The sequence below is a fragment of the Branchiostoma lanceolatum genome, chromosome 2 (assembly GCF_035083965.1).
Source record: "Branchiostoma lanceolatum isolate klBraLanc5 chromosome 2, klBraLanc5.hap2, whole genome shotgun sequence".
NCBI lineage: Eukaryota > Metazoa > Chordata > Leptocardii > Amphioxiformes > Branchiostomatidae > Branchiostoma > Branchiostoma lanceolatum.
The window spans coordinates 10,861,846-10,885,951 of record NC_089723.1 but is presented as its reverse complement, the minus strand read 5'-3'; the positions used below and the strand labels follow the sequence as shown (position 1 = coordinate 10,885,951).

At 40.5% G+C, this 24,106-nt stretch overlaps 1 protein-coding gene across 3 annotated transcripts; it reads right to left on the bottom strand.

Moving 5' to 3' along the window:
* Positions 1 to 1,904: 1,904 nt before the first annotated feature.
* Positions 1,905 to 23,906, bottom strand: LOC136427438 (transcription elongation factor A protein 1-like). 3 transcript variants are annotated; one of them, XM_066416290.1, is made up of 9 exons: positions 23,726 to 23,905; positions 22,463 to 22,525; positions 14,412 to 14,526; positions 9,043 to 9,249; positions 8,599 to 8,652; positions 6,251 to 6,405; positions 5,738 to 5,884; positions 3,612 to 3,683; positions 1,905 to 3,150 (listed from the first exon to the last, which is right to left on the bottom strand). In XM_066416290.1, the coding sequence occupies exons 1-9, from the start codon at positions 23,792 to 23,794 to the stop codon at positions 3,142 to 3,144; spliced, it is 891 nt and encodes a 296-aa protein (XP_066272387.1). In that variant the 5' UTR covers positions 23,795 to 23,905; the 3' UTR covers positions 1,905 to 3,141. The 3 variants fall into 3 exon arrangements, with proteins under 3 accessions (XP_066272387.1, XP_066272389.1, XP_066272388.1); XM_066416292.1 differs by lacking the exon at positions 23,726 to 23,905 and adding an exon at positions 23,593 to 23,630; XM_066416291.1 differs by lacking the exon at positions 22,463 to 22,525 and having other exon boundaries at positions 23,726 to 23,906.
* Positions 23,907 to 24,106: the final 200 nt, after the last annotated feature.

Genomic DNA, 24,106 nt, shown 5'->3' with positions numbered 1-24,106 from the left:
TGGTGGCTCTCGCCTAAGCCGTTCATTAGTTATGCAACATGAAATTTGGCGTGGGCTTCAAGAATCCCCTCCCGGTCTAAATAGGAATAGTTCAAGACCTGGTCCTTCTGATCTTTTTGCATAAATTATGATAATGAACGGGAATTATTTATACCTAATCATGCCAAAACATTCCTCTCACATTGATGAAGCAATGTACGGATAACAATCAGCGAAAAATGTGAAAAGGGGGATTTTACTGAACAAAACATTTTGGGGTCATTTTTGACTTTGTTCGGTCATTCTAGTCGCAAAAATAGTTTCGGGTGTATGAGGGTTAAAGAAGGTCTTTGACAGCCAAACCACATCTAAAGGAAGTAGGGTTTTCATATGAGAAGGTGATGGCCTGTCACCATGCATTAAGCATTTAAGCTATATGTAATCTGCTCTACATTTTTCTTTTAGCTCTACGTGCATGACAACAACGACAACAGTCACATGGAAGCGTTGAACTTCGACGTCAACAACAGCTTCAAAAGCAATGCAATCCATCACATCAACAAAACTCGGGGGGTCTATGTAGTCAGGCTTGACAACCAGTCTAAAGAAAAAATTGCATTGACTGACAGGACGATCCTGTCAGCAGTGGAAAAATCTGCACTGCTGACAGGATCTACCTGATGCTAAAGATAATCCCGGCAGCGGAAAACGCCTTCCGCCCCGTAGAGAGCCCGGCCTAACGACAATCTATAGTATTCTAGACTGGATTCCAGTTTAGGTTGGCCTAGGGTTAGAGTTATCTGGACATGTACTCGATGTAACGTTCAACCGCGTTATACGTTAACGCATGTTGAAATTTGGCGGTTAACAGGACATTAGAGAAAAACCACCACTATAATCGTCCTAAATACGTCCCATGCATCAATTTACGCCAAGATGAACACAGTTAAGATTATAAAACAGCCAGTGAAACACCAATATCCGTTGGTACAGTGGCATGTGCCAACAACTCCTTGAAAAAAAAGGAAAATCCTGTCAGCGGTTGAACAATCTGCACTACTGACAGGATCATCCTGTCAGCAGTAGAAAAGTTTGCATTGCTGTCAGGATCATCCTGCCAGCAGTGCATTTTTTTCTACTGTTGACAGGATGATCCTGTCAACAATGCAGATTTTTCCACCGCTGACAGTGGATCTGGATCTCCTGTCAGCAGTACAATTCTTTCTACTGCTGACAGGATGATCCTGCCTTAGGCACCACAAAATACCTCAGCATCAAAGTTCACAACAAGACTGGGGGCGTAATTGTGGATTGGTACGACATCGACGTTGGCTAGGGGAATGTTACGTTTGCACAGTTGTACAGAGACTCGTGGCGGCAAGCGAGTATCGCCCAGATCTAGACAATTTCAAACACGACCTATACAGAGTGGCTCTCACACGTATCTTTTGCAACGATGAGAGAAGTGGGAGAGGAGTTTAGGCCTTATGGTATAAAGGTCTCACATCCAGATTGTGAACCATGGAATGCGTAATATGGAGTTCAATGCCACGTATGTTGAAACTGCTTTTATGAGTATTCTTATCAGTCATATATCATCCAGTCTTTGGAGCCAAATACCTTCCAATAGTGTACTTGTTTGGTTGTTCTTGTCAATATATTGAACATCAATCACTTGAGCTGAGTCTGCTATATATGATGAACAAGACAACCTACATGCACCTCCTACACATAAAGAGTTATTGTTTGTTTGATACACTGTGTTCTGTGATTCAATTCTCAATACCAGCTTAGTAGTCCTGAGGTTTAGCAGCATTTTATTCTGTATTTGGGGTCTTCAGGATGTCATCCATAAAAGGTGGTGTGGCCTAATATTCACCATGTAAAATATAAGTAAAGGGATAAAATACAAGTGAATCTGTAGGTTATAATATATGTACAACTTTTTAATTCTGATAGCCACTCTTGTACATAGACATGATGGCTAGTCATACACACACGGTACATGTTGTCAGCAAAAAACATGTAGGTGGTCTGCTTTTTCTCCCATCAATGATTACAGATTGTACACCATGAGCACAAAGGTCTTCTTCCAACCCTCCAGGATATCATACAATGTAGTACATTGCTAGAATTGTACAAGAATCACTCTCTTTCTGTAGTTTTCTATCTTGCACACATTATGCAAAACTGGCACTGCTCATGCTCATATCAAATTTGTAAATGCATAATCATGTCAAAAAACATAATATCAGTCATTCAATGTAACCCTCTACAGCCAGAGGGATTCTTACTTTCAGTTTCACAAGCGTCTTGCAGTGATCTTGGAAGAAAAGATTATGTGTATAGAATATCTCATCAGTCACTGTAGGGTTAAGAACTGAACTTGTTCTTAAATGACAAGTCTTAATACAGTGCTGTATCACCACGAAATTTTTTCATAATTTCTGGCCTTTTTCTGTAGCCATTCCTGTAATGTCTTACAAGATACAGCTGGAGACATCTTGAGTAAGTGAAAATCAGAGGATACAAGTTATCTACGATAGAACATGTCCAGACCTAAAATCATATTCTTGTCTCAAGATTTTCTTGGTACATGTACTGGTTTTTCAGCATGTGCAACATGTACGTAAACATGCAAATGTAAGTCAACTACATACTAGTAACATTACAGACACTGTTCTGTACAGACAAGTTGTACCTAAGATGTGTTTTCTATTACCCATGTCCTAGCAAACATCATAGAAAAGAGAAATGAAATTGATTTATATGATCTTTAATGTCCAATTGTTCAAACATGCAGCTGCTGTCTTGGGTCTACAAGTATATACAGTGTACTAAAGTATGCAAAGCATAGAGAACAATACAATGTACAAGGACTGGTATTATCCCACAACATGAGAAATCTCACTGAAGATGGACATGGTTTCTCACCTTATATAATAAGAAATGTGGACAGGGTTGCCTAATTCTTGAGTAACCCTTCTGTATCCATTTCTTAGGGATGTCAGAATTTAAGGGCCAACTCAAAACACTATTCACATGATTCACAGTTGGTGCTGAAGTTACTCGTGTATGCAACATGGCATACTTTGTACATTTTCTCCAACTGCATCACTAATGGGAAGCTGTGTTAACATCTTGATGATTTTTTTCTGGAATTCAGCAGAACTGGAAGAGAGGAGAAACAATGCCATGAGGGACCTCACTTGTTTATATCTGCCCAAGAAACAACTTTTGCCAGACTTTGGAGAATGGCATGTACATGTATAGACGAAGTTAGCATTAACCTGTGACCACTTCATAATGCTTTTGAGTTCCAACATTTCCACAAAATTGGTGTTCAACTTCTACTGAGTCACATTTCAGCTCCAGGGCTGTATTGCTAGGGCCAGATTTCCAAATTGGGGCCCTCCTGGGCTGTTTGTGGGCATGAAAAATAAAAGTGAATATCAAGAAATGCAGATACATTATTATATTCATGACAGTTTTTTCGCATTTTGTGTTTTCTTTTATAACTGGGCACAGGTTTAAAACGTGCCCCTAGCATTTTTTATTACTATTTGTAGTGTCTTCTGTGGTATACAAATAGAACAAAGTACATGTGTTGGAACTGTAGGGGCAGGACTCACCTTCCATCGGTTTCCACATTCATTACAGTAGCAGAATGTTGTCATTGGTTCATCTGCACTCCGTGTCTGCACCTGGAACAGCAACAAGGTGTAAGGGTCAAAACAAAATCACAGGTGCTTGTAGCTTATCTATTGTCCATTGTTTTTGAAGTTATTACTTTGTCTTGGTTGACCAGAGCAATCACTTCTTCCAGAAACACACAGGCAAGCAATTCTGAAGACAAAAAACTGTGTATGGGAATGAAGAACAGTTTCTTCAACCTCTCAAGTCTTCTTAGGTTTTAGGAGAAAAAAAAATTCAGGTCAAAAATGATGCAGAAAAATTGGACATTTTCACGTGGGATTGAACCCATCACATAGCTTAGACACAAAAATGACTGATCTTGTCTGAAAGAGAGAGGTATAAACAAGCCAGTTACAAAGAAAATTCTCACACAGATTTCCACAAAAAAACTGCCTCATAAAGCATAGCAACACCACCCATAGAATTTGAACAAAAGTCAATCTGGGGCAAAGGGATGCATCACATTCAAAGCTGAGGTATACAGTCAAACCTGCCTAGGCGACCACCTTTTCAACGCCACCACCTGGCCATGGCGACCGCTTTTTCTCGGTCCCGAAATTTTTCCCCATAGGCACAAGCATTAAGCTGCCTGCCCAAGGCGACCACCTGTCCAACGCACCGCGACCACCACGAATTGGGAACGCACACAGCACAATCCCTGCCCATGGCGGTCGCCTAATTTTCAAGCGTGTGGTGACATCGGATCACTTTGTTGTCGGATTTCACGGAAATGTTTTCAAGACTTTGAAGGACAAAAATAAGGACAAAATATATGGAATAGCAATTTTATAGCATCGATTCCTCCATGAAGTGTTTTAATAAAACGCTCCCCCTTCATAAACAAATTGTAAAGACAAATGTTTGTGATGTTGTTGTGCCTATCATTATCTTATAGTTTGCCGAAAAACTCAGTTCGGTTTAAACTCAATTTTCAAAACGAATACGTAGTGCATGGCGTCAAAAAGTCAGATTTCAAAAAAATTATTATCTATTTCTTGTATTTTCAACAAAATTGTGTCTGTATCTTACTAAATTTCGCCGAAAAATGACTTCGCGGCGGGCAAAACATCGGGCGAGAAATGTTGTTCCTTGGTCCCGACGCCATCTTGGCTTTGGCGTGGCCCGGATTTGGCGTACCGCTGACCTTTCTAAAACACGATGCTTTTGTGTATTAACATTTACGAATACTCTAGTTATTGATGAAAATTAATATTCTTATTTTCTTTTTATTTCCATGAATCTCACAAACCTTTATTGGACGCTGTGCGTTCTGCTGCACTGACTCATACATGTACCTTTCGATGCGGTCGCACAGAGCTTGGCGGCGCGGCGCTACGAATTCACACCGTTCCGTTTCATCTTTAGTTGTCAGACCGAAAACTTTTTGACCCTTTTATCCAGCGGTCGGCGCCCCAAAAAAGGCTGGGACCAGCAGGTCTTTTCTAGGGATTTGTCTAAGGCCTTAAAACTTTGATGATGTGTGTGTGTGTGTGTGTACAATTTAATGTAATGTGTGAATGCGGGAAGGCGCTGCGAGATCATCGTGGCAACTATTGTTTTGTACACAAAATTATGACGAAAATTTGTACACAATGTAGCGGTATACAATTATCAAAACGATAACGGAAAACGTAATTTTTGTAGGATCTTTCTCTGTCAATGAGAATTGAACCTGGTGGGGGTCATGCTGTCTAAATTCACATAATTTTCCATCCATTTACGTATTGTATTTAAAAACCTCGCCCTGGAAACATGTGAGTGGAATCCTCTTCATGGCGACCACCTGTCCATCGCGACCGATTTTGCTCGGTCCACTGGGTGGTCGCCTTGGGCAGGTTTGACTGTACCTGGAAGTAAGACTAAAGGCCGAAATCAATATTCACCAAAAACACATCACTTTTTCCACTTTTCAGCCATGTTTGTATCTATGCCATGTCATTTTGAAGCAGATTATCAGCAATGATAACTCAAAACCCTTTAATTTTTTTTTGTGTGCACTAGAGAGGACCCTTTCCATGGAAGACTTGTGGGCTGCACCGTTGAGTTCCCTACCCATACTTACTTGATTGTAGGTGACATTTCTCTTCTTACACTTTCCACACTTGAGCAGGTCTGTCTGAGTGCCGCCTGTTGTGGCCATCTGAGCGTCGCGAATCGCCTCCTTCGTCAGGGACTGTCGAAGTTCCTTCATCTCGGGACTGGCCATTTCCTGATGAATAAAATTGTCTGAAAATCTCACCCCAGAATTCAAATGTTCTAACATGGTCAAATCAATCTCTGTGTAAAAGACTAATCTGTAATGATGGAAATGACACAAGGCTTAACCATTGGATGACAAAAAAACTCATTGCAAAACACGAATGCAAGAAACAACTGGCAAAACTAAAAATGCTGGAAATTTTGCCATGTTTTTTTCTGCAGGCGGCAAGTTAAACAATCATGGCCTTATTTTTTCAGCAGCAAAAGTCATTGCGGCATTGCCGTCATAAGATAATAACTATATTACAGAATAGACCAATTGGGGGGAATGGTGTGGAAGGGTGTTCGACCCTATAGCATAGAGGATATTCCTCACCTCAGCGGTCATTTTGGCCATTTTTTCAGGGCTGACGTCCCCATGAAGAACCTTCTCTCTCAGTCCGGGGTTTTTGGTATCCTTCAGGTTGGCAATACGGCTGCGCACCCTGGTCTTATACTTCATCTCTGTGTTCTTAAACTCTTGAAAGATACGTGGAACTAATAGTCAAGGACAATAGAACAAGCACATATAGAAATGCACGCAATTCTTAATCTGGGCAGCTTATATGATCATGACCTAGTAGCTATGTATTCAATAAGATAGCTGCCACCAAAATATCAAAAATTAGCATGTCTAGAACAAAAGATACAAAAAAACGGACATTCTGCTGCAGTACCAAGGTAAGCCATCAGGTGGCCTGTAATCTACCTTGACTGTCTTCCCAACATACTAAATATCATTACAATCCATCCAGACCCTGCTAACCACACACACACAATACACACACTACACACACACACACACACACAATACCTCCATGTTTCCTGGTCTCCAGTAATAACAACTTGAAGAAAGATACTGATAAACTCAAACTACAGACAAACCTGCCTAGGCGACCACCTGGCCATGGTGACCGCTTTTTCTCGGTCCCGAAAAGTTTCCCCATAGGCACAAGCATTAAGCTGCCTGTCCAAGGTGACCACCTGCCCAATGCGACCGCCACGAATCGGGACCGCACAGAGCACAATCCCTGCCCATGACGGTCGCCTCATTTTCAAGCATATGGCGATATTGGATTTTGCTGCCTATGACGGAAAGTTTTTGTTGGAGAGAGGCGGACACTATGTTTTGAAGTCAAAAGCATTCTGGAATTTGTACACGATGTAATGGCACACCAAAATTAAAACGATAACGAAAAATATAATTTTGTAGGATCTTTCTGTCAATGGGAATTAAACCTGGAGGTAGTTATGCTGTCTAAAATACCATCATGTTCCATTTGACAATAAATTATGTTCCATCCATCTATGCAATACTGTAACCTACTCAACTTGGAAACATGTTGTGAGTTGATCCTCTTCAAGGCGACCACCTGTCCAACGCGACCGTTTTTCCTCGGTCCTCCAGGTGGTCGCCTTGGGCAGGTTTGACTGTATTGGTACAAAAGGGTACATGTATATGTACAATGTACGTTTACCAACTAGTTCAGTAAAGACCCCTTAAAAAGATTACTTCTGTTGTTATAAATTGCAAATAAAGCTCTATGGTCTTAGCAATGTGTGGCGTATCCAAATAGCAACTTGTACATGTAACAAGAGCATCCATTGCAGTAGCAAGTACCTCATATCTAACGGATCCTACAGAATATAAGGACTTTTATGAATAGGATAATCTTAAAAAAAGGCATTGACTATCTCCATGCTAAACTTTTAAGGACCATGAATGATTAAACTTTCAGTATTATGTATGACGCTAGAAAGACATGTAGCAATGAAAATTGACTGCCATAGGATTTCAGACTTAAGAACCTGTGACATATTTGGGACCTTTCCATGAGTTTGCTCCCGGCCACTCCCCAACCAAGGTAGGCGCTGGGTTGGGAGTAGCCTGGAGTCCATCCTAACCTAGCTATCATTCGCTCCTCAGAGTCTGATTGCATCCAAGCAGAACACTTTCCCAACTTTGTTTTTTCAAAATTTAAACATCAGCAGTGCAGCTGATAATTTAAACATGGTGCAAGGAAACTTCCTCAATCAACTCCCAAGCAAAGATGACCTTGCTCATATAGCTAGCTAACTGCCAACCACAGTCAGGAGGCCCTGGTCGACCATGTGTATGTGTGACAGATAGAGATACACAATGTCATACAGTATGAGCAATCATTAGTTTAAGGTCTCATTCATGAGTTTTTTCGCCCCATAGGATTACATGTTATAATACGTGTTTTACATGGGCGCGTTCGTAATGAAGATATAGAAAATGTGCCAATGTTTTTCATTCCATGTTGAGAACATTTACCCTAGATTATGTAAAAAAATTGACAACGTTTTCACTACATACAATCTCTTTTTATAGCAATTACAAACTGCACTTGGCTACACCCCCACAAAGCCACTTTCCAGCTGTAAGCGCCGGACCGATTCACACACAATGCCCGGCCTGTGTACGTCCGACCTCGCCCGCGGCTGCCGAACTTTGCCTGCTAATTTCTTCAGATACAAACAAGCTTTCATCAGTTTGACGCTTGAGATAGGTTGGCCTAGCCAAAAGGGAATTTCCCACCGATATACACACACGTTCATGCAGCCGTTCATTTTTTGGGCCACGCACTCTTTTAGCATACCCACTCGGAGTAATACAGAAATGAGACCTTAACTGGGGCAAAAGTAATGATGAAAGGATATATTCCTCAATTCTGGCTGCGGTAAACTCATAGTTGAAATCATCTTCTGGCTTTGCTGAAGAAAAAGAACAAACTTGTTAACAGGAATTGAGAAACTAAGACACACGCTATGTACACTAGTTCAGTACATACAAGTTCAGTGTACCAGTGAGATTCCCCTAGCTCTTTTTGACAAGTACAATTCATAGTGGACACATCCCGTCCTAAATGCTGCAACCCTTTCCAGTAGTACTGGTAAGTCCGGTGAGCAACAACTACCAGGAATCAAACTCCAAACCTCTTGGTTCAGAGGCAGGGTCACTAACCACTGGACTAGGCATGCTACTACATGTACATGTACATGTACATGTACATGTACATGTAATACTATACATGTACATGTATGTACTATACGAGTCAACTGTTATTCTAATGCACATGTACGGTTCCACTTCATGTTTCATACCGTCAGTTTTCAAGGCGTTAGCGAGCATCTCTCGGCACTTTTCCCTCACGCTGTCATGTGTCTTAGTCACGGGAGGGAAGCTGTCTTGGCTGGAAGAGTATGATGACCCCGCGGTGCTGCTGGAGTCCTGTCTTTCCAACTTCGGTCCTTCGAGTTGAGACTTTTCTGACGGCTCTGATGAGGTAGAGTCCGATCTTTTTGGGGCACCTTCATGTACACAAGTAATTTTTTTTAGGAAAATGGTACAGTCGTGATTTCAAACTACAGAAAAGAAATGTTGCGGGAATTAATTTTCCCAAAAGGGAAAAAATGGAGTGTTCACATGGGTTTAAAGTTAAACTTTGCAGTTGAAACAAGGGGGTAGACAGGCAGAAGACTATAACAAAATTTTTTTCTGTGTTTTGAAGTTTACAGTATAGAGGTCACCATGAAATATGCAAACATAAAACCGCCGCGAACATTTCCTATTTATCAGTATATTGTATATGTACCCATAAGTCAATTTTCCTAAATCATGCTATCAAATTAATAATACAATTTGCAAACGGCTGTACATTTAAATGCCAACTCAATTCTGGCTATTACTATTAGTCTGCAATCAACGGTTAATGACCCGCCCCTCGGTGTATATAGTGTCATAACGCCTGGCCATGTGCTATAACCACCGAATAAAACCATCTCGTTCGCTTCGCTCACTCTGTGGTTTTATTTGGTGATTATAGCACATGGCCAGGCCTTATGACACCATATACACAGAGGAATATGCGGGTCATTAACGTTATTATCATACAGCCTATCCAACCTGACCCATATAAGAGTAGACAATTCCTGTATGATGCATAGATCCCTTTTACTATTAAGAATGCATTTCAGAATTTACATCTGTCCTTTTTGTACAGGAAGATGATAGATTTCATTTTGAAAACCAAAATTGCCACAGATAATATTTAATAACATTTCAATCTTGGCATGTCAAATCTTTTTGAAATTTATTCTATTGTCTATTATCATCACTCCTCCTTGCTGGGTGTCTGAATACTGTTTGCTTTCCACCCGTTTACATTTGACTTGTATTGAAATGGTTTATTCAATTTTGTCATATGCTTACAAAATATTTGATTTATTCTAAGATAGTAAACATTTTTGGGAACAAATAAACATTATACGAATGATAACAAAAATATAACCTCTCCCTCTTCATAATGGAAGGAATGATGATTACGGGTGTGTTAAGGCGTCATAACCAGCGTTCCCGCCAGCCCAGGTTAAGAGTGCGTCCACCAAAATATAATATGGGGGGGTGGGGGGGGGGGTGGAGCGCCGAAGGCGCGACCCGACCGCCGTAGGCGGTCGCGATTTAGGGGGGTCCGGGGGGATTCTCCCCCGGGAAATTTTGTATCTTCAAGCCTTCAGAAACGCAATCTCCCGCATTTTGAGAGACAAATCATGCGATTGAGAGTGGTTGTCAGTGGTCCCTTTTACCGCCGCCATTGTCATTATCGGTGGCAGTGCTAACGAGAACGACCCAAAAATGTGCTTTTCAAAACGCAGGAAATCGGTAGATTATGTTGTCACCCGTTGTTGTTTACTTCTAACACATTGTTTTACTTCTATATTCGTGTTTTGAGGTACGTAGATACCGACTAAGTTTGATAATGAGCATGGAAAATACTATTCAAGTCTTTGATTAGTTTGATAAAACCGGCTATCAGTTTTCAAGTTCGATCCTTTGTTCTCGACCGGAGAGTTCGTTTTTATGTCACTAACACCGGTAGTTCTCGTGAACGTTACTAACAGGAAAAGGTAAGTAAACATGAGCTTACAAGTAATTTTCACAAGCAGGCCGTAGTTTATTAAAAAAGATAACGTTCGTAACGTTACCGAGTATGAAACTAGTTGATTATCGGACGATATGCGATAAGTATAGAATCCATTTGTCGGTCAAAGAAGCATAAATTACCGTCACAAAAGTGAACATGACATCCAGGCCGGTTCAATGTTGGGTCGATCCTAGAAAATCAATGAATCATCCAGTGGCAAAATCGTAGCTGCAAGGCAAACAGTCCTACAGGCGACAGCCATGGAAAAGAAAGTTGTGTCTCTACAGAAAAGCCGTGCGTGCTTCGGCTCCCAGTGACGACTCTCCATGCTTTCTTCATCCTGTACGTACCATTCTTTTTTTCCTAGATGTACGTAAAACTATGCTCATACTCGTGCAGTCATAATGCGAGCCAGAGATCAAGTCTTTGCGTCAATTTTCTAATACATTGTAGCAAATTGAACGAAATCGCGACACAACTTTTGACAAGATGGCTGCACTGAGGTGTGTTCACCGCATCCAAACGTAAAAGAGGGAAATCACGATCACATTGTAAGTTGATAAACACAATGACATTTCTCTATATAAAATCGAAGGATTACAAGAAGTTGGGTGTGATTTTAGTGAATTGTATTAGTTTCTGGGACATACATAATTTTTTTCATGTATCGATGTGCTTGCCGTGTGCTTTGTTACGTTGTGATGCTATCATCCTTCAGGCGTTTCATGATCATGTTTGGCGCGAACCTTTCGCCTGAGCTCGTCCCAGTTCATGATCAAGATATAAACGGCTTGTAAAATACTAATAGAGCCGCAAATATCTGTATGACTGTCATTAAAAAAGTACAATGAGGGCAACAACACGATATTTAGAGGCGCTCCTTGTTCGAGTGAATCTTGTGTACTGGCCCCGCGGCCGTAGGACCGTCGGCACTTCACTGAACTTCGGATCTTAGAGCTTACGGGGGCGTGTCTCACTGGGGCCAGGGCCGCCCGGCGTGAGTTTGATGTTTTGAAGGCGTGCGGTGCTCCGCCCCTGGCCCTGGACTGCTAACAATGCGTAACAGAGAGTCCTGGAAGTACATCGTAGGCTTCTTTCTTACTAAATGAGCGGTTGTTCTAAGATTATAGTTCCACTTGTGACAGAAATTAGCCTCCCTTCAAAATTTTGTATGGACGCACTCAGCCCAGCTGGGTGCGTCTTTTCCAAAAAAAGTGCGTCCAAAGACGCACTGAGGTATGCCTGGCGGGAACGCTGGTCATAACACATGGGCAATGGAGGCTTCTGATTGGTCGACGCCACCTGGCTATGTGATAATGTGGTATAACAACTAAAGTTCAAGTTCAAAGCAGGTGTATCACACCAGCTTCGCAGGCATGTGGCGCGACAGCACTCTTACCTCTCAAATAGAAGTACCCCCTAAAATAGAAGTACCCCCGGACAAATATTCAAAATCTCATATAAGTACCCCCTGAAATATAAGTACCCCCCGGAAAACGTCAATATTGACAGTCAAGGTAAACTGTGTCCATACAACTTTCCAAGGGAAATAAGATAATAAACAGGTAGGTTATATCTATTCAATAATGCCTCAGGACCATACCTAGTATAAGTATATAAATATTGAACAGAATAACTGTACATAGCTTGTTCAAATCATGATGATCTTCCTCTGCACTTGGATAAAATCTAATATTAATGTTGAAAAATTGGGCATAGGTTCCCTGCTATGACCCCTAACCGGGGGCCACGGTGCTTTCAGGTGAAAATGTGCATTTTCTACTTGGAACTCGAAGCAAGTGATCAAAGAAAATTGTTGTACATGTATATCATTTATGATTACTGACAAAAATTATAATGTCCTTGCACTGACATACTGTAACAAAAATCATCAGATAGCTACTAATGTACCTGATCATATTTTCATAAAAACATATATGAACACACTCCCTCGAAAAAAAAGGCTTAATATGTCTATAAACGTTTGCTCTGTAGCGTCGAAATTAATCAAAGTTTTTGTGAGACGCTCGGATTTCGAGTTCCCGCGGTAGGACTCACAATACTGAACAGAGATCGACTGTAAAAGTAGCTAAACGTTTCAGACCGCACATACTAAGAAGTTACCGATTTCAAGTTGACACTAGAAAACCGCCATTATCCGCTAAATTGATAAAGTCTTACGGTCATTTTAAAATATAGAACCCTCTGAAAATAAGAATGGCCTTCTGTGTCCATCGTTGCCCAAAAATTTAATATTTCCCTGTGTTTACGGTATCAATTTAAAGATCGGTATGACTCGCCATGCCTGATAGCGGCAGAGAGTGGCGGCCATGTTTCGCAATTTCGAGCTGTTGTTTACTGAATCATATCGGATATCACGGATGAACAAAAAGCTACCTTTTTTACACACTCACGGATGAACAAAAAGCTACCTTTCTCTTGAAATCACAGAACCCACAAATTCTAGAAAAAGTGGGACTTTTCGTCTTCCACTGCTTCCGAAAAAGAAGTCAAACCCAGCTAGTTTAGATATAGCCAACAATTGTATTTAGTACCAGTAGCCTATTGTTACAACAAAGTCAGACACAGTTTACTGACGCATGTATGTTTTTCTCTATGTTTTTACCATGTATTTGCAATTAGCCCACGGGCATGAACTTGCAATAAACTTCTATTATTATATTTCTGCCGTTTCAGAGATTTTGTGGCCTCAAAACACATATCACAAGGGAAGTTAAGTTGTGATTGCTGTTTTTACATGTAACATGTCTTCTGCCAACAATTCATTCTTCCGCCGCGCTGCCGATAGTGGGCAGGAATTATTCCCCATGCACTCCACTCGTTCTTTGATCAGCATGCTTTGGTTCACTCCTTGGGCTTACGATGTAAACAGAGACTATCAAAGTTATTTATATGAAAATTGTATTTTGAAATGTCAATGTCGCGTCTTATTTTCCCGTTTACTTTGTAGCGTCATAGCGATATCGACCGATATGTTCAAGCGCCGGCAGGATAATTTTTACGAGGCGGCGGGAAAATCAACACCGCTAGGCCGAAAAATAGCGAATTACGAGCAAAAATGCCAGGGACCTACGGGCAGAAAAAACAAAACTTTTGATTTTAGAGGGATTCCTGGTTAGCAAAGCCTCCATTTTTCAAAAAAATAGTAAACATACCGTCTAAAATAAGAAAGTACCGGGCGGATTTGGAGGCGAAAAAAAATAAATGTACCGGTGCGTTTATTTGAGAGGTGAGAGTAGCTGGTTAGTTACACTGAACAACCTTTCACAAATAACCTTTGCACATCTAACTGTAAGCGTTGTTTTAAGTTAATATCAAGTGAAGATACCCCTACTGTAACGTTATTTGGTGGCAACGAGTTTCACTCTAGAAAGTTCTACTTCTAGATAAGCACAACTTTTTGAACACATCAATCCTGGGTTGATAACTCAGGTAGTGGTACTTCAAGGCATGACTATTTCTTGTTCTTTTCTGAGCTGGTATTAAATACTCAGTAGAAGAAGAAAGGTCACAATGTCATGTATTCACCATTCTGGCTCAGGAGTTTCTTCCAACTTTTTATCAAAGACTTGGCCAGGCCGTTCACTTCCTCACTATTGCTGGATTTCCTCAGGTTGTTGACTGACATCCCAATTCGTGTTTTCTGCAAGGTATGAGTACATGTGATTGGGGACACTGTACATGATTACAAACTAAATTGCAAATGACAAAATTGTTACAAAAAGAAATTACAGGGAGGATGCTGTATATTCAAGGAAAGCTAAGCTTGAGCACCATAGTAGAAATCGGCTGAGGCAGTCCGCTATACAGGGTAGTCCGCTATACAGTGAAGCTCCATTATCGATGGACGTCCATCGATAATGGAGCTTCACTGCCTAGCGGACTACCCTGTATAGCGGACTGCCTCAGCCAATTTCTACTATTTTCCCAGCGATAGGATGGGGCCTGGTAGAGGCTAGTCACCATACACAACAGGGCTCGACATACAATTAAGCAACTTGCAATTTGCAAGTGATTTTCAAGATTTGCAAGTATAAATAATATGAACTTGCAATTTTGCAAGTTGAAAATACAAGTTTGTTTGTTTGTTTGTTTGAACCTTTGTTCCATGAATGCCTGGGAACAAGCTGCTCTCGTTACACACACACACTATCACCCCATAAAATACAGTAAATTTTCAATTGCAACACAGAAATGAATGTTTTTTGTTCTAAACCAGCTAAAACCCTTCATAGATGACATTTGCGTTGAAAAAGACAAAAATTTACTGTCAGAAAGTCATAATGGCCGCCATGCACATGTAAATAACAGACTGATTTTCATGACACTGCAGGATTCTTGCTTGATGCCTCCAGTGGTCATAAGGCTAGTAAATGATTCAAGCACCATGTTTAAGTCACCATTTCCTTTCTAGGGGCAAAATTAAGTAATTTTGTTATTGTTGCTGCTACATTACGAATTCTGCTAAGCTGATTTTTTTCAATCTTTTTAAAAAGTTGTACATGTTGTAATGCCAAACTGTTTTTGTGTTTAGATCTACTACTGAGTTTTTGTGTTTACCACTGACTATATAATTTACCATGAATATTTTTTAATCACAATACATGTAAAATATTTTAGTCTTCTAATAATGCTATAAATTAAAGTTGCTATGTCAGGCTGAGTATGTTTGTACAGCAAAAGAAGCAGTTACATACTGACTACAATATTGTAAGTTAATTTTTCAAATTGCAAGTAAAATTTTTGCCAACTTGCAATTTTGCAAGTAATGCCAAAAAAGTCTTTTGAGCCCTGCACCATGTATCACAAAAATTAGCTACATGCTCATATAGCCTTTTATAGGGCTGAGTACATGTACGTAAACGTAACATCAGGCACAGGTGCAAGTCCGTACCTGTACTGTTGACAAAGTAACCTGTGGTCACAGTCTTCAATCATGACAGAAACATGGTAAACAGCTAACAGAATGTTTAATTAGACTGCATGCATAATTTGCAGAGAAACTACATGTACATCGCTTTTGACAGGATCTCAAATCAAAGATGGTGCTGATTTCAATGCCCAAATGATGATAATAATAATAACGGTTTATTGGTCAGAAATTACCCATGCAATGGCAGTTAGTGCTGAATTGTTGCAGGGTTTACAATCACAAGTCATAATACACAACAGATACATGTACATATCTGCTCCACACTTGCACTTTGTGGAACTGTCGCAAGAGTCTAGGCGGCTGCCATTCGGCGCCAGCAGGTGAGCTCAATACGACCTTCCCCAACCAAAGTCAGGTACCCATTCACACCTGGGTTGAGTGAGGAAAGTCGTGTTAAGTGCCTTTCCCAAGGGCACAACATCGGGGCATAACAGTGGTTTCGAGCCCGGGACTTCTCGGTTCTGGGTGAAACACCCTACCAATTGCGCCACACTATGCCACTGTCTTCATCCTTTTCCACTACTCTCATCTCCCAAATAAACGTACCGGTACGTATATTTTTTTCAGCCTCAAAATCTACCCAGTACGTTCTTATTTTGGACAGTAAGTTTATTATTTTTTTGAAATCAGAGTTTTGCTAACCTGGGATCCCCTTAAAGGGGCATATTGTGACATGAACATAAAACAAAATTCTTTGTTTTTGATTATTTTTCTACATCATTAGTTGAATCTACCTTATTACACTGCACAGCAATATTCATCACGTACGGATGCGACTTTGTAGTGTCGTGCGAACGTCTTGAAAAAAATTATATACGCAATCCCCACCACCGCTTGAATTGGCCGCCATCTTGTCCAACATTCCGACGAACCACCGAACACGCGATCGAACGCCCAACGTTCTGAAGTTTGTTCACTTGTGGTGATTTTCCTGTGACGCTCGAACTCCAACCATAACGGTCGATTCGGATTTTTCGTAGCGTTCTACGCTGGCTTATTTGCATATTAACTTGCGGGACGCAAGTTAATATGTAGATGAACCAGATTTTACACGTTTTGCGTTTTTCGTCGTTTATCAATGGTGGAAATGTGACAAAATGACGGGAATATGTTGCAAATAAGTAACAAATAAGTTACAAATGTGAATCTTAGTGTAGATCTTTCAAATTCTTACTATTTGTAGTTTTTGCCCACCAGATTCTACAATATGCCCCTTTAAAATACTCTTTTTGGTCTACAAATAAAACTCCTTTGCCTTAGCCAGAAATGTATTTTGCATTTTTACAAAGAGAATTTCAATATTAAAGTCTATACATAAAATTTAATTGCAATCTAGTCACCGTTATTATCACTTAAAAATGTTTCAAAAAAGATCACCCCTCTACAGAAAGAATGCTGCAGTTTTCTAAGAACATGCATGTAGCTTTGTTAGCCCCGCCCCTTTCTGTCTTCTGCGCCAGCTACTGTCTAGCTCACCCTTTCATGAGTAACATGAGAACCCTGTGGTTAAAATTTGGCAACATTCTATAACAAGCCTGAGGTTTCTCACAAATTTGTTGACAATTTAGTTTCTCAAAATGAATTTTTTTTTCTACATACAAGAGTAATTTTTGGATTTCAAATTATTTGGATTGCAACAACAAAAACCAGAACATTATATGATATTGTCCTTGATATTATATGATAATGTCCTTGACACAACACAATGGTTTGTTGCATGTAATGTTTACAAATCTATATTTCTATATGCAATGCATAGAAGATAAATGGCAAGTTGGGAAAGAAAAAAAGTTACATCATATACATGTCATAATTCTTCCCTTTCTCTATGGCTTTTACAAATAAGTTGATAACTTTACCTGTGATGACCATATATTCAGGATATTGTAATTTTCTGTTCATGTTCTAAATGTTGATACATTTGTATAAAAAAAGTAAACTTTGAAAGTGTTGCCCATCCAAGTGAACTGAGAAGTTTGGTGACTGCTTGTCATGTTTTGACTATATGTCAGTATATACAGTCAAACCTGTATTAGCAGGCACCTTTGCATAGCGGCCACCTGCCCATAGTGGTCACTTTTTGTCGGTCCCTTGGATTTTTCCCATTGACATAAGCATTAAGAATTAGGCTTTTTCAGTCCCGCGAGTACAGTAACACTGTCAGTAACGGTCACGGCGCGCCGGTAGAAGCCGCATCGCCACCGCACGCCGGGTTCAAAATCTTCATTTTTTCACGCAGTTATCAAATTTATGTGGACTCAACTGGATAGGATGATAATAAAGAAAACCAGAATGTTTTATCTTTGTTAGAAAATCCATTTGTTTGACGCGAAGTCAGTATAATTTTCTTCACATGGCTTGCGTTTGTACATCGTAGCAAAATTGACCATTTCTGTGCATTTCGACTGGACAAATATTACGGCAGCTTTTTGGAAAATACAACTCGCACATGTAGCTGATGCGGTAAGTTCGGGAAATGTTTGAATGCCGGCCCAATATCCGTTTTCCCCGGTGCTCAAAGTCAAAACGTGTTTCGCGCAATTTTCAAAATGGCGCTGATAGTCAGCAGCACAAAGGTCAACGGAAGACACCACTGTTTTGGAGGTATAATGCGCTAAATTCATTTTGCTGCAAAGTATCACTGAGGATAATTACTTTACCAAAAGCTTCAAAAGAAATATGAATAACATTAATATGATGTAAAATTTGGGCTATTGCAATTTCCTGAAAAGGAAAAAGCCATCAAAAGAGCGACCTTCTTCTGAGTACCTATTAGCATAATGGTAGAAGCTGATAATGACAAGCGGGAAGTGAAACAAAAACAGACTAAGGAAAACTATCGCTACGATTTTATGTTTCAAAACGGTCGAAAACGAACAGTAAGTGGCAACTGAGCAACATGTATTTTGTTCTTAACTAACTAGGTGGCATTTTGCTGCGAAGGACTTTGTTTCATATGATTAAAACTCGTTGGTGACGCGTGTGCCTGCAGCGAAGCAGTCGCAAAGGACCAAGAGTAGAGTATGGCGATGCTGGTCTGTACAGACATGAAGCCCGAGCAAGCCATGGATTTTGGAGTTGGCAGATACAATAATTCTTTTTTTCAAGCCCATAATAGAAGTAAAAGAACAACAATCGACTTTCTAAAATGTGACTTACCTAAGCAATGTTTACATGTGTACTGTACGGTGAATAAATGTATCTCAGTGGGTACTGAAAATATGTGTCACTCGTGGTCAATTAATCGACATTTTCTCCATAGCGGCCACCTGTCCTTAGCGGCCAGTTTTGGCCAGTCCCTTGAGTGACCGCTATAGACAGGTTTGACTGTACAACAATTTTCCTTGGTCACTTGCTTCAAGTTCCAAGTAGAAAATGCATGTACAGTCAAACCTGTCTATAGCGGTCACTCAAGGGACTGGCCAAAACTGGCCGCTAAGGACAGGTGGCCGCTATGGAGAAAATGTTGATTAATTGACCACGAGTGACACATGTTTTCAGTACCCACTGAGATACATTTTTTTTATTCACCGTACAGTACACATTTAAACATTAACATAGGTAAGGCACATTTTAGAAATTCGATTGTTGTTCTTTTACTTCTATTATGGGCTTGAAAAAAGAATTATTGTATCTACCAACTCCAAAATCCATGGCTTGCTCGAGCTTCATGTCTGAACAGACCAGCATCGCCATACTCTACTCTTGATCATTCGCGACTGCTTCGCTGCCGGCACACGCGTCACCAACGAGTTTTAATCATATGAAACTAAGTCCTTCGCAGCAAAATGCCACCTAGTTAGTTAAGAACAAAATACATGTTGCTCAGTCGCCACTTACTGTTAGTTTTCGACCGTTTTCAAACATAAAATCGTGGCGACAATTTTCCTTGTCTGTTGTTGTTTGCTTGTCATGATCGGCTTCTACCATTATGCTAATAGGGTAATGAGAGGAAGGTCGCTCTTTTGAGGGCTTTTTTTTCTTTTAAGAAAATTGCAACAGCCCAAATTTTACATCATAGTAATGTTATCTATATTTAGTTTGAGGCTTTTGGTTAAGTGATTATCCTCAGTGATAGTTTGCAGCAAAATAAATTTAACACACTATACCTCCGCAACAGTGGTGTCTTCCGATGACCTTTATGCTGCTCCGCCATTTTGAAAATTTTCGGATGAATTCCCGGGGAAAACGGAAATATTGGGCCGACATTGAAATAATTCGCGAACTTAGCGCATCAGATAGATGTGCGGGTTGTATTTTCCAAAAACTATCGTAATTTTTGCCCAGTCCAAATGCACAGAAATAGTCAAATATGCTACGATGTACACACGCAAGCCATGTGAAGAAATACTTCAGTTCGCGTCAAACCATGGATAATCTAACAAAGATAAAACATTCTTGTTTTCTTTATCATTATTATCCTGTCAAGTTGAGTTCACATAAACTTGATAACTGCATTAAAAAATGAAGATTTTGAACCCGGCGTGTGGTGGCGATGCGGCTTCCACCGGCGCACATTGCCTGTTATCGGCAGTGTTCCTGTACTCGCGGGACCGAAAATCGTCTGGCCGCGACCGCGTTGGACAGGTGGCCGCTATAGCCTAATTCTTAATGCTTATGTCAATGGGAAAAATCCAAGGGACCAACAAAAAGTGACCACTATGGGCAGGTGGCCGCTATGCAAAGGTGACCGCTAATACAGGTTTGACTGTATCATGTACATTTTCACTTGTTGAATTTGAAAGCACCGTTGGCCCCCGGTTGGGGGTCATAGCGGGGAACCTATGCCCAATTTTTCAACATTGCTACTATATTTTTTTTTTCAAGTGGCAAGGAAGATTATAATTTGAGTAAGATGTGCACAGTTATTCTGTTCAATATTTACACACTTTACTGGTCTGGTCCTCAGACAGGCATAAATGAATAAAGAGAACCTACGGCTACCTGCTTATCATCTTTCTCTCGGACAGAAGTAGCATGGACACAGTTATCTGTAAATTTGGTTAATTTCCGGGGGGTATGTTTATTCCAGGGGGTACGTTTATTAGATTTTGAAGATTTGTCCAGGGGGTATGTTTATTCCGGGTGGTATGTTTATTTGGGAGATGAGAGTACTAAATTTTCATCTGATAGGAATAATACATTTTTAGTAACAAAATAAGTCAAAAAGTTCTATACGTAAGTTAAGTCTTAAGTGTAAGTATATTCAGGTACAGTACTGGCTGGTACATTGATGTTTTGGTACAGTAGAATCCACTTAATTGTACAACAGATTAACGCACACCCCATTTAATTGCACCAAATGCCAAAATCCCAAACCAGTTCCCATTCACTCCATTGTTAGTGACTCCGCATATCTGCACAGCGCATTGTCACAAATGCCGGATTTGTTCAAACATCGTCGACAAGTCAACTAAAAAGGAGCGCTAAAATCGACAAATGCGGTACAAATGAGCCGATAACTGCCTGTTTAGAGGCACAATACCGCCAATAAGAGAAGGTGGTCTCCATTGACAACCATGACGTTGATAGCGATCGTATCCGAGGTCCCGGGCCGGTACGGGACGTGTCGGCACCATAAACTTAAGAGAGGCACACCTGCCAAAGGCGGCGTTACGCTTTGGCAGACAGCATTCTGTACTCAATAAAAACTGGTCCCTACCTGTACACTGTCTTCTTACTGTGAATGCATTGAAGTTCGCAGGGATTTGATTTTGAGGACATGGGGTGTTGTCCTTTAGGTTCGTGGCAGCGCTATGTTAACATACTGCTGCAATAATAAAAGTCGGCCGGTGTCTTTACGAATATCTAGTCGGAAACCACACAGCGACTCGGCAAGGACGCGTAGACGGACATAGCAGTCGCTTTTGGCGATGCGGTGCTGAAGTGATCTGTTAGTGTTACATTTTTTATGGCAGGGCTGAATCCACGTCCTAGAAACTTCCTACATTCACCCGAAGGATGTATACGAGGGTTCGGCTCAAGTTCATACAGCACACCGAGGTTTATAAACTATTCACCTCCTGTATGATACATATCACCCGAGGTACCAGCCCGACCGCGGGTCGCAGGGACCGAGGGTGATGCGGAATACAACGTGTTGTATTTTATTTATGTCATACCTTGGTCATACCCACCCGAGAAAACACACATTTCAATGCAGAATGGGCCAGAAGTTGAGGGAGTTTTGTGAACTCGAACAAGAAACTGTAACAACAGTGATTCTAACCTCCGAATCTGGTATTCGAATTTCCGACGGCGGAGCAACCGGCGCGCTCGAAATGCATTCGAAATATTCCATGGAAGCCTGTGTGATAACACTCCCGAACCCTATGTGATCCAGATAGTTATCACACGGTCCGGAACACCCGTATCAGGCCCAGGTATGACATAAAGTGTACTACTGGTCCAGCTGGGCAACTTCGCATAATTGCACCAGCCGGATAATTGCACCAAATACGCTGACAAATGGGATGTGCAGTTAACTGTTAAGCAGATTCTACTGTATTTTGAACCTGTACCTTAATGAATTTTGCGTTATTTACTTGTTCTAACTGTAATGTACATATCCTAAATTTTTCAACACAGCTCTTGGTTCGGATACTCACAGCAATTGACAAAATGATTAATGACTGTCAAACTGTACCTGTAGAATATCTAGAGTCATCGGGAGCTCCTTCAGAGACTTCAGAATGTCCAGAGCATTTTCCTGAGGGTCAAAAAAATATCATGCCAAATGATTACAGCATGTCGAAAGGGAACCAACTGGATAAGATGTCGTAGTCCTACAACAATGTCAAAAGTTTTAAGCGATGTTCAGACTGTCACACAAAACAATTCTTGACAATGCTTGCCATCTGTATCTGTATAACCAGTATAAGTTAACCATATAACCGCACTTTGGTGTAACTTATGTGGCTTCTGGTTATTACTTATAATATTATATCACACTGAATGACCCATCAAACTTAACCTTTGCATGTATCTAAAATCTCAAAGCTAATTTAACAGTTACATGATCCATCCCATGCTAGGCCGGGATCAGGGCAATTCGGCCCTTTACCAACTCGGCCCAACACCCTGGTTGACTCAGCCAGAGTTAGGGTTAGGATTACCTGGGTCAGGTTTAGGGTACTGTAAATACATTTAAGTTTGCATGGTTTTTATCTCGCGCTTAGGCGAATATGGAGTGTTCGCGGTGGTTTTAAGTTTGCGGCAGTGCTGTAGTCACATACTGCTACAATATTGGACAAAAATGTTTGCGGTGGTTTTAAGTTCGAGGTGAAACGGTCGCCGCGAAAACCGCGAACATAAAACCACCGCGAACATTTCTGCATTTACAGTATTGGGCTGATGACAGTGAGATAAATCGAAGAGCGGCCTAAACTGGAACCGGAGTTCCTACCTGGCGGAAATTATCAACTCTACTCTACTCTGAGTTTGTCAGATAAATTTATAATTTCACCTGAGTTGGTAAAGGGCTGATGCATCCAACATCCTTTTCGACTTGTCGTGTTGAGACACACACACACACAGGCACACACACAGACACTTTTGCAGGTGCTTATGAATGCAAAGTATTTCGAGAACTGCTTGGTTTGGGATGAGCATGAATTGATATGCGCACAAAATATTATTATACAGTGAAATCTAAACAAAACAAATTATATTATATGCACCAGTATCACAACATGGATAATATTTTCTACAACATCTCCTATCCTTAACAGTTTCTCATCTAATTAAATGGACCAAACAGAATGTTATATAACTCACTAGTTTTAAACAATTTACTTTCCGCTAGACAGAGTTCTTCTGTTCCTGTAACGTCGCGTGGCCATGTTCATGATGTTGACAAAAATTTGACCACATCCTAGAAAAGAGAATATACACGCTAAAAAGTACTCACGAACGAATTCTTCGCAATCAGCTTATCCAACTTCCTCCCGATACGAAGAACATCTTCCTCGGTACCCATTGTTGTTAGAATTTAATTGTTTTCTTAGGAAAACTAAAGGCGAAACTGCAGAAATTTGTGAAAGTACAACCCGTCTTTCCCTGAATGGCGGGAGCACTGTGAAGCATGCCGGGTGTTTTAGGTGATTACAATGGATAAATTAGGACAGGGGGAAAGAAAGTAAATTACACGTAAATATTTGAAAATAATTCCTGAAATACAGTTAAGTAGAGGAAATGTAATAGTTTTTTAAAAGTTATGATATGTTTAGTTATGGGGGTTTGAAAACGCACACACATAGCGTTACAGATTGGATACAGAGGGAAAAGTTCC

What these genes read in the sequence shown, in the direction of transcription:
- LOC136427438 (XM_066416290.1), bottom strand. Translation starts at nt 23,794, where the DNA reads ATGGGTACCGAGGAAGATGTTCTTCGTATCGGGAGGAAGTTGGATAAG. An exon ending in TGATTGCGAAGAATTCGTTC is followed by an intron (nt 22,526 to 23,725) that starts GTGAGTACTTTT and finishes TTTGACCCTCAG; the next exon opens with GAAAATGCTCTGGACATTCT. An exon ending in GAAATGTCACCTACAATCAA is followed by an intron (nt 3,684 to 5,737) that starts GTAAGTATGGGT and finishes TTGCTGTTCCAG; the next exon opens with GTGCAGACACGGAGTGCAGA.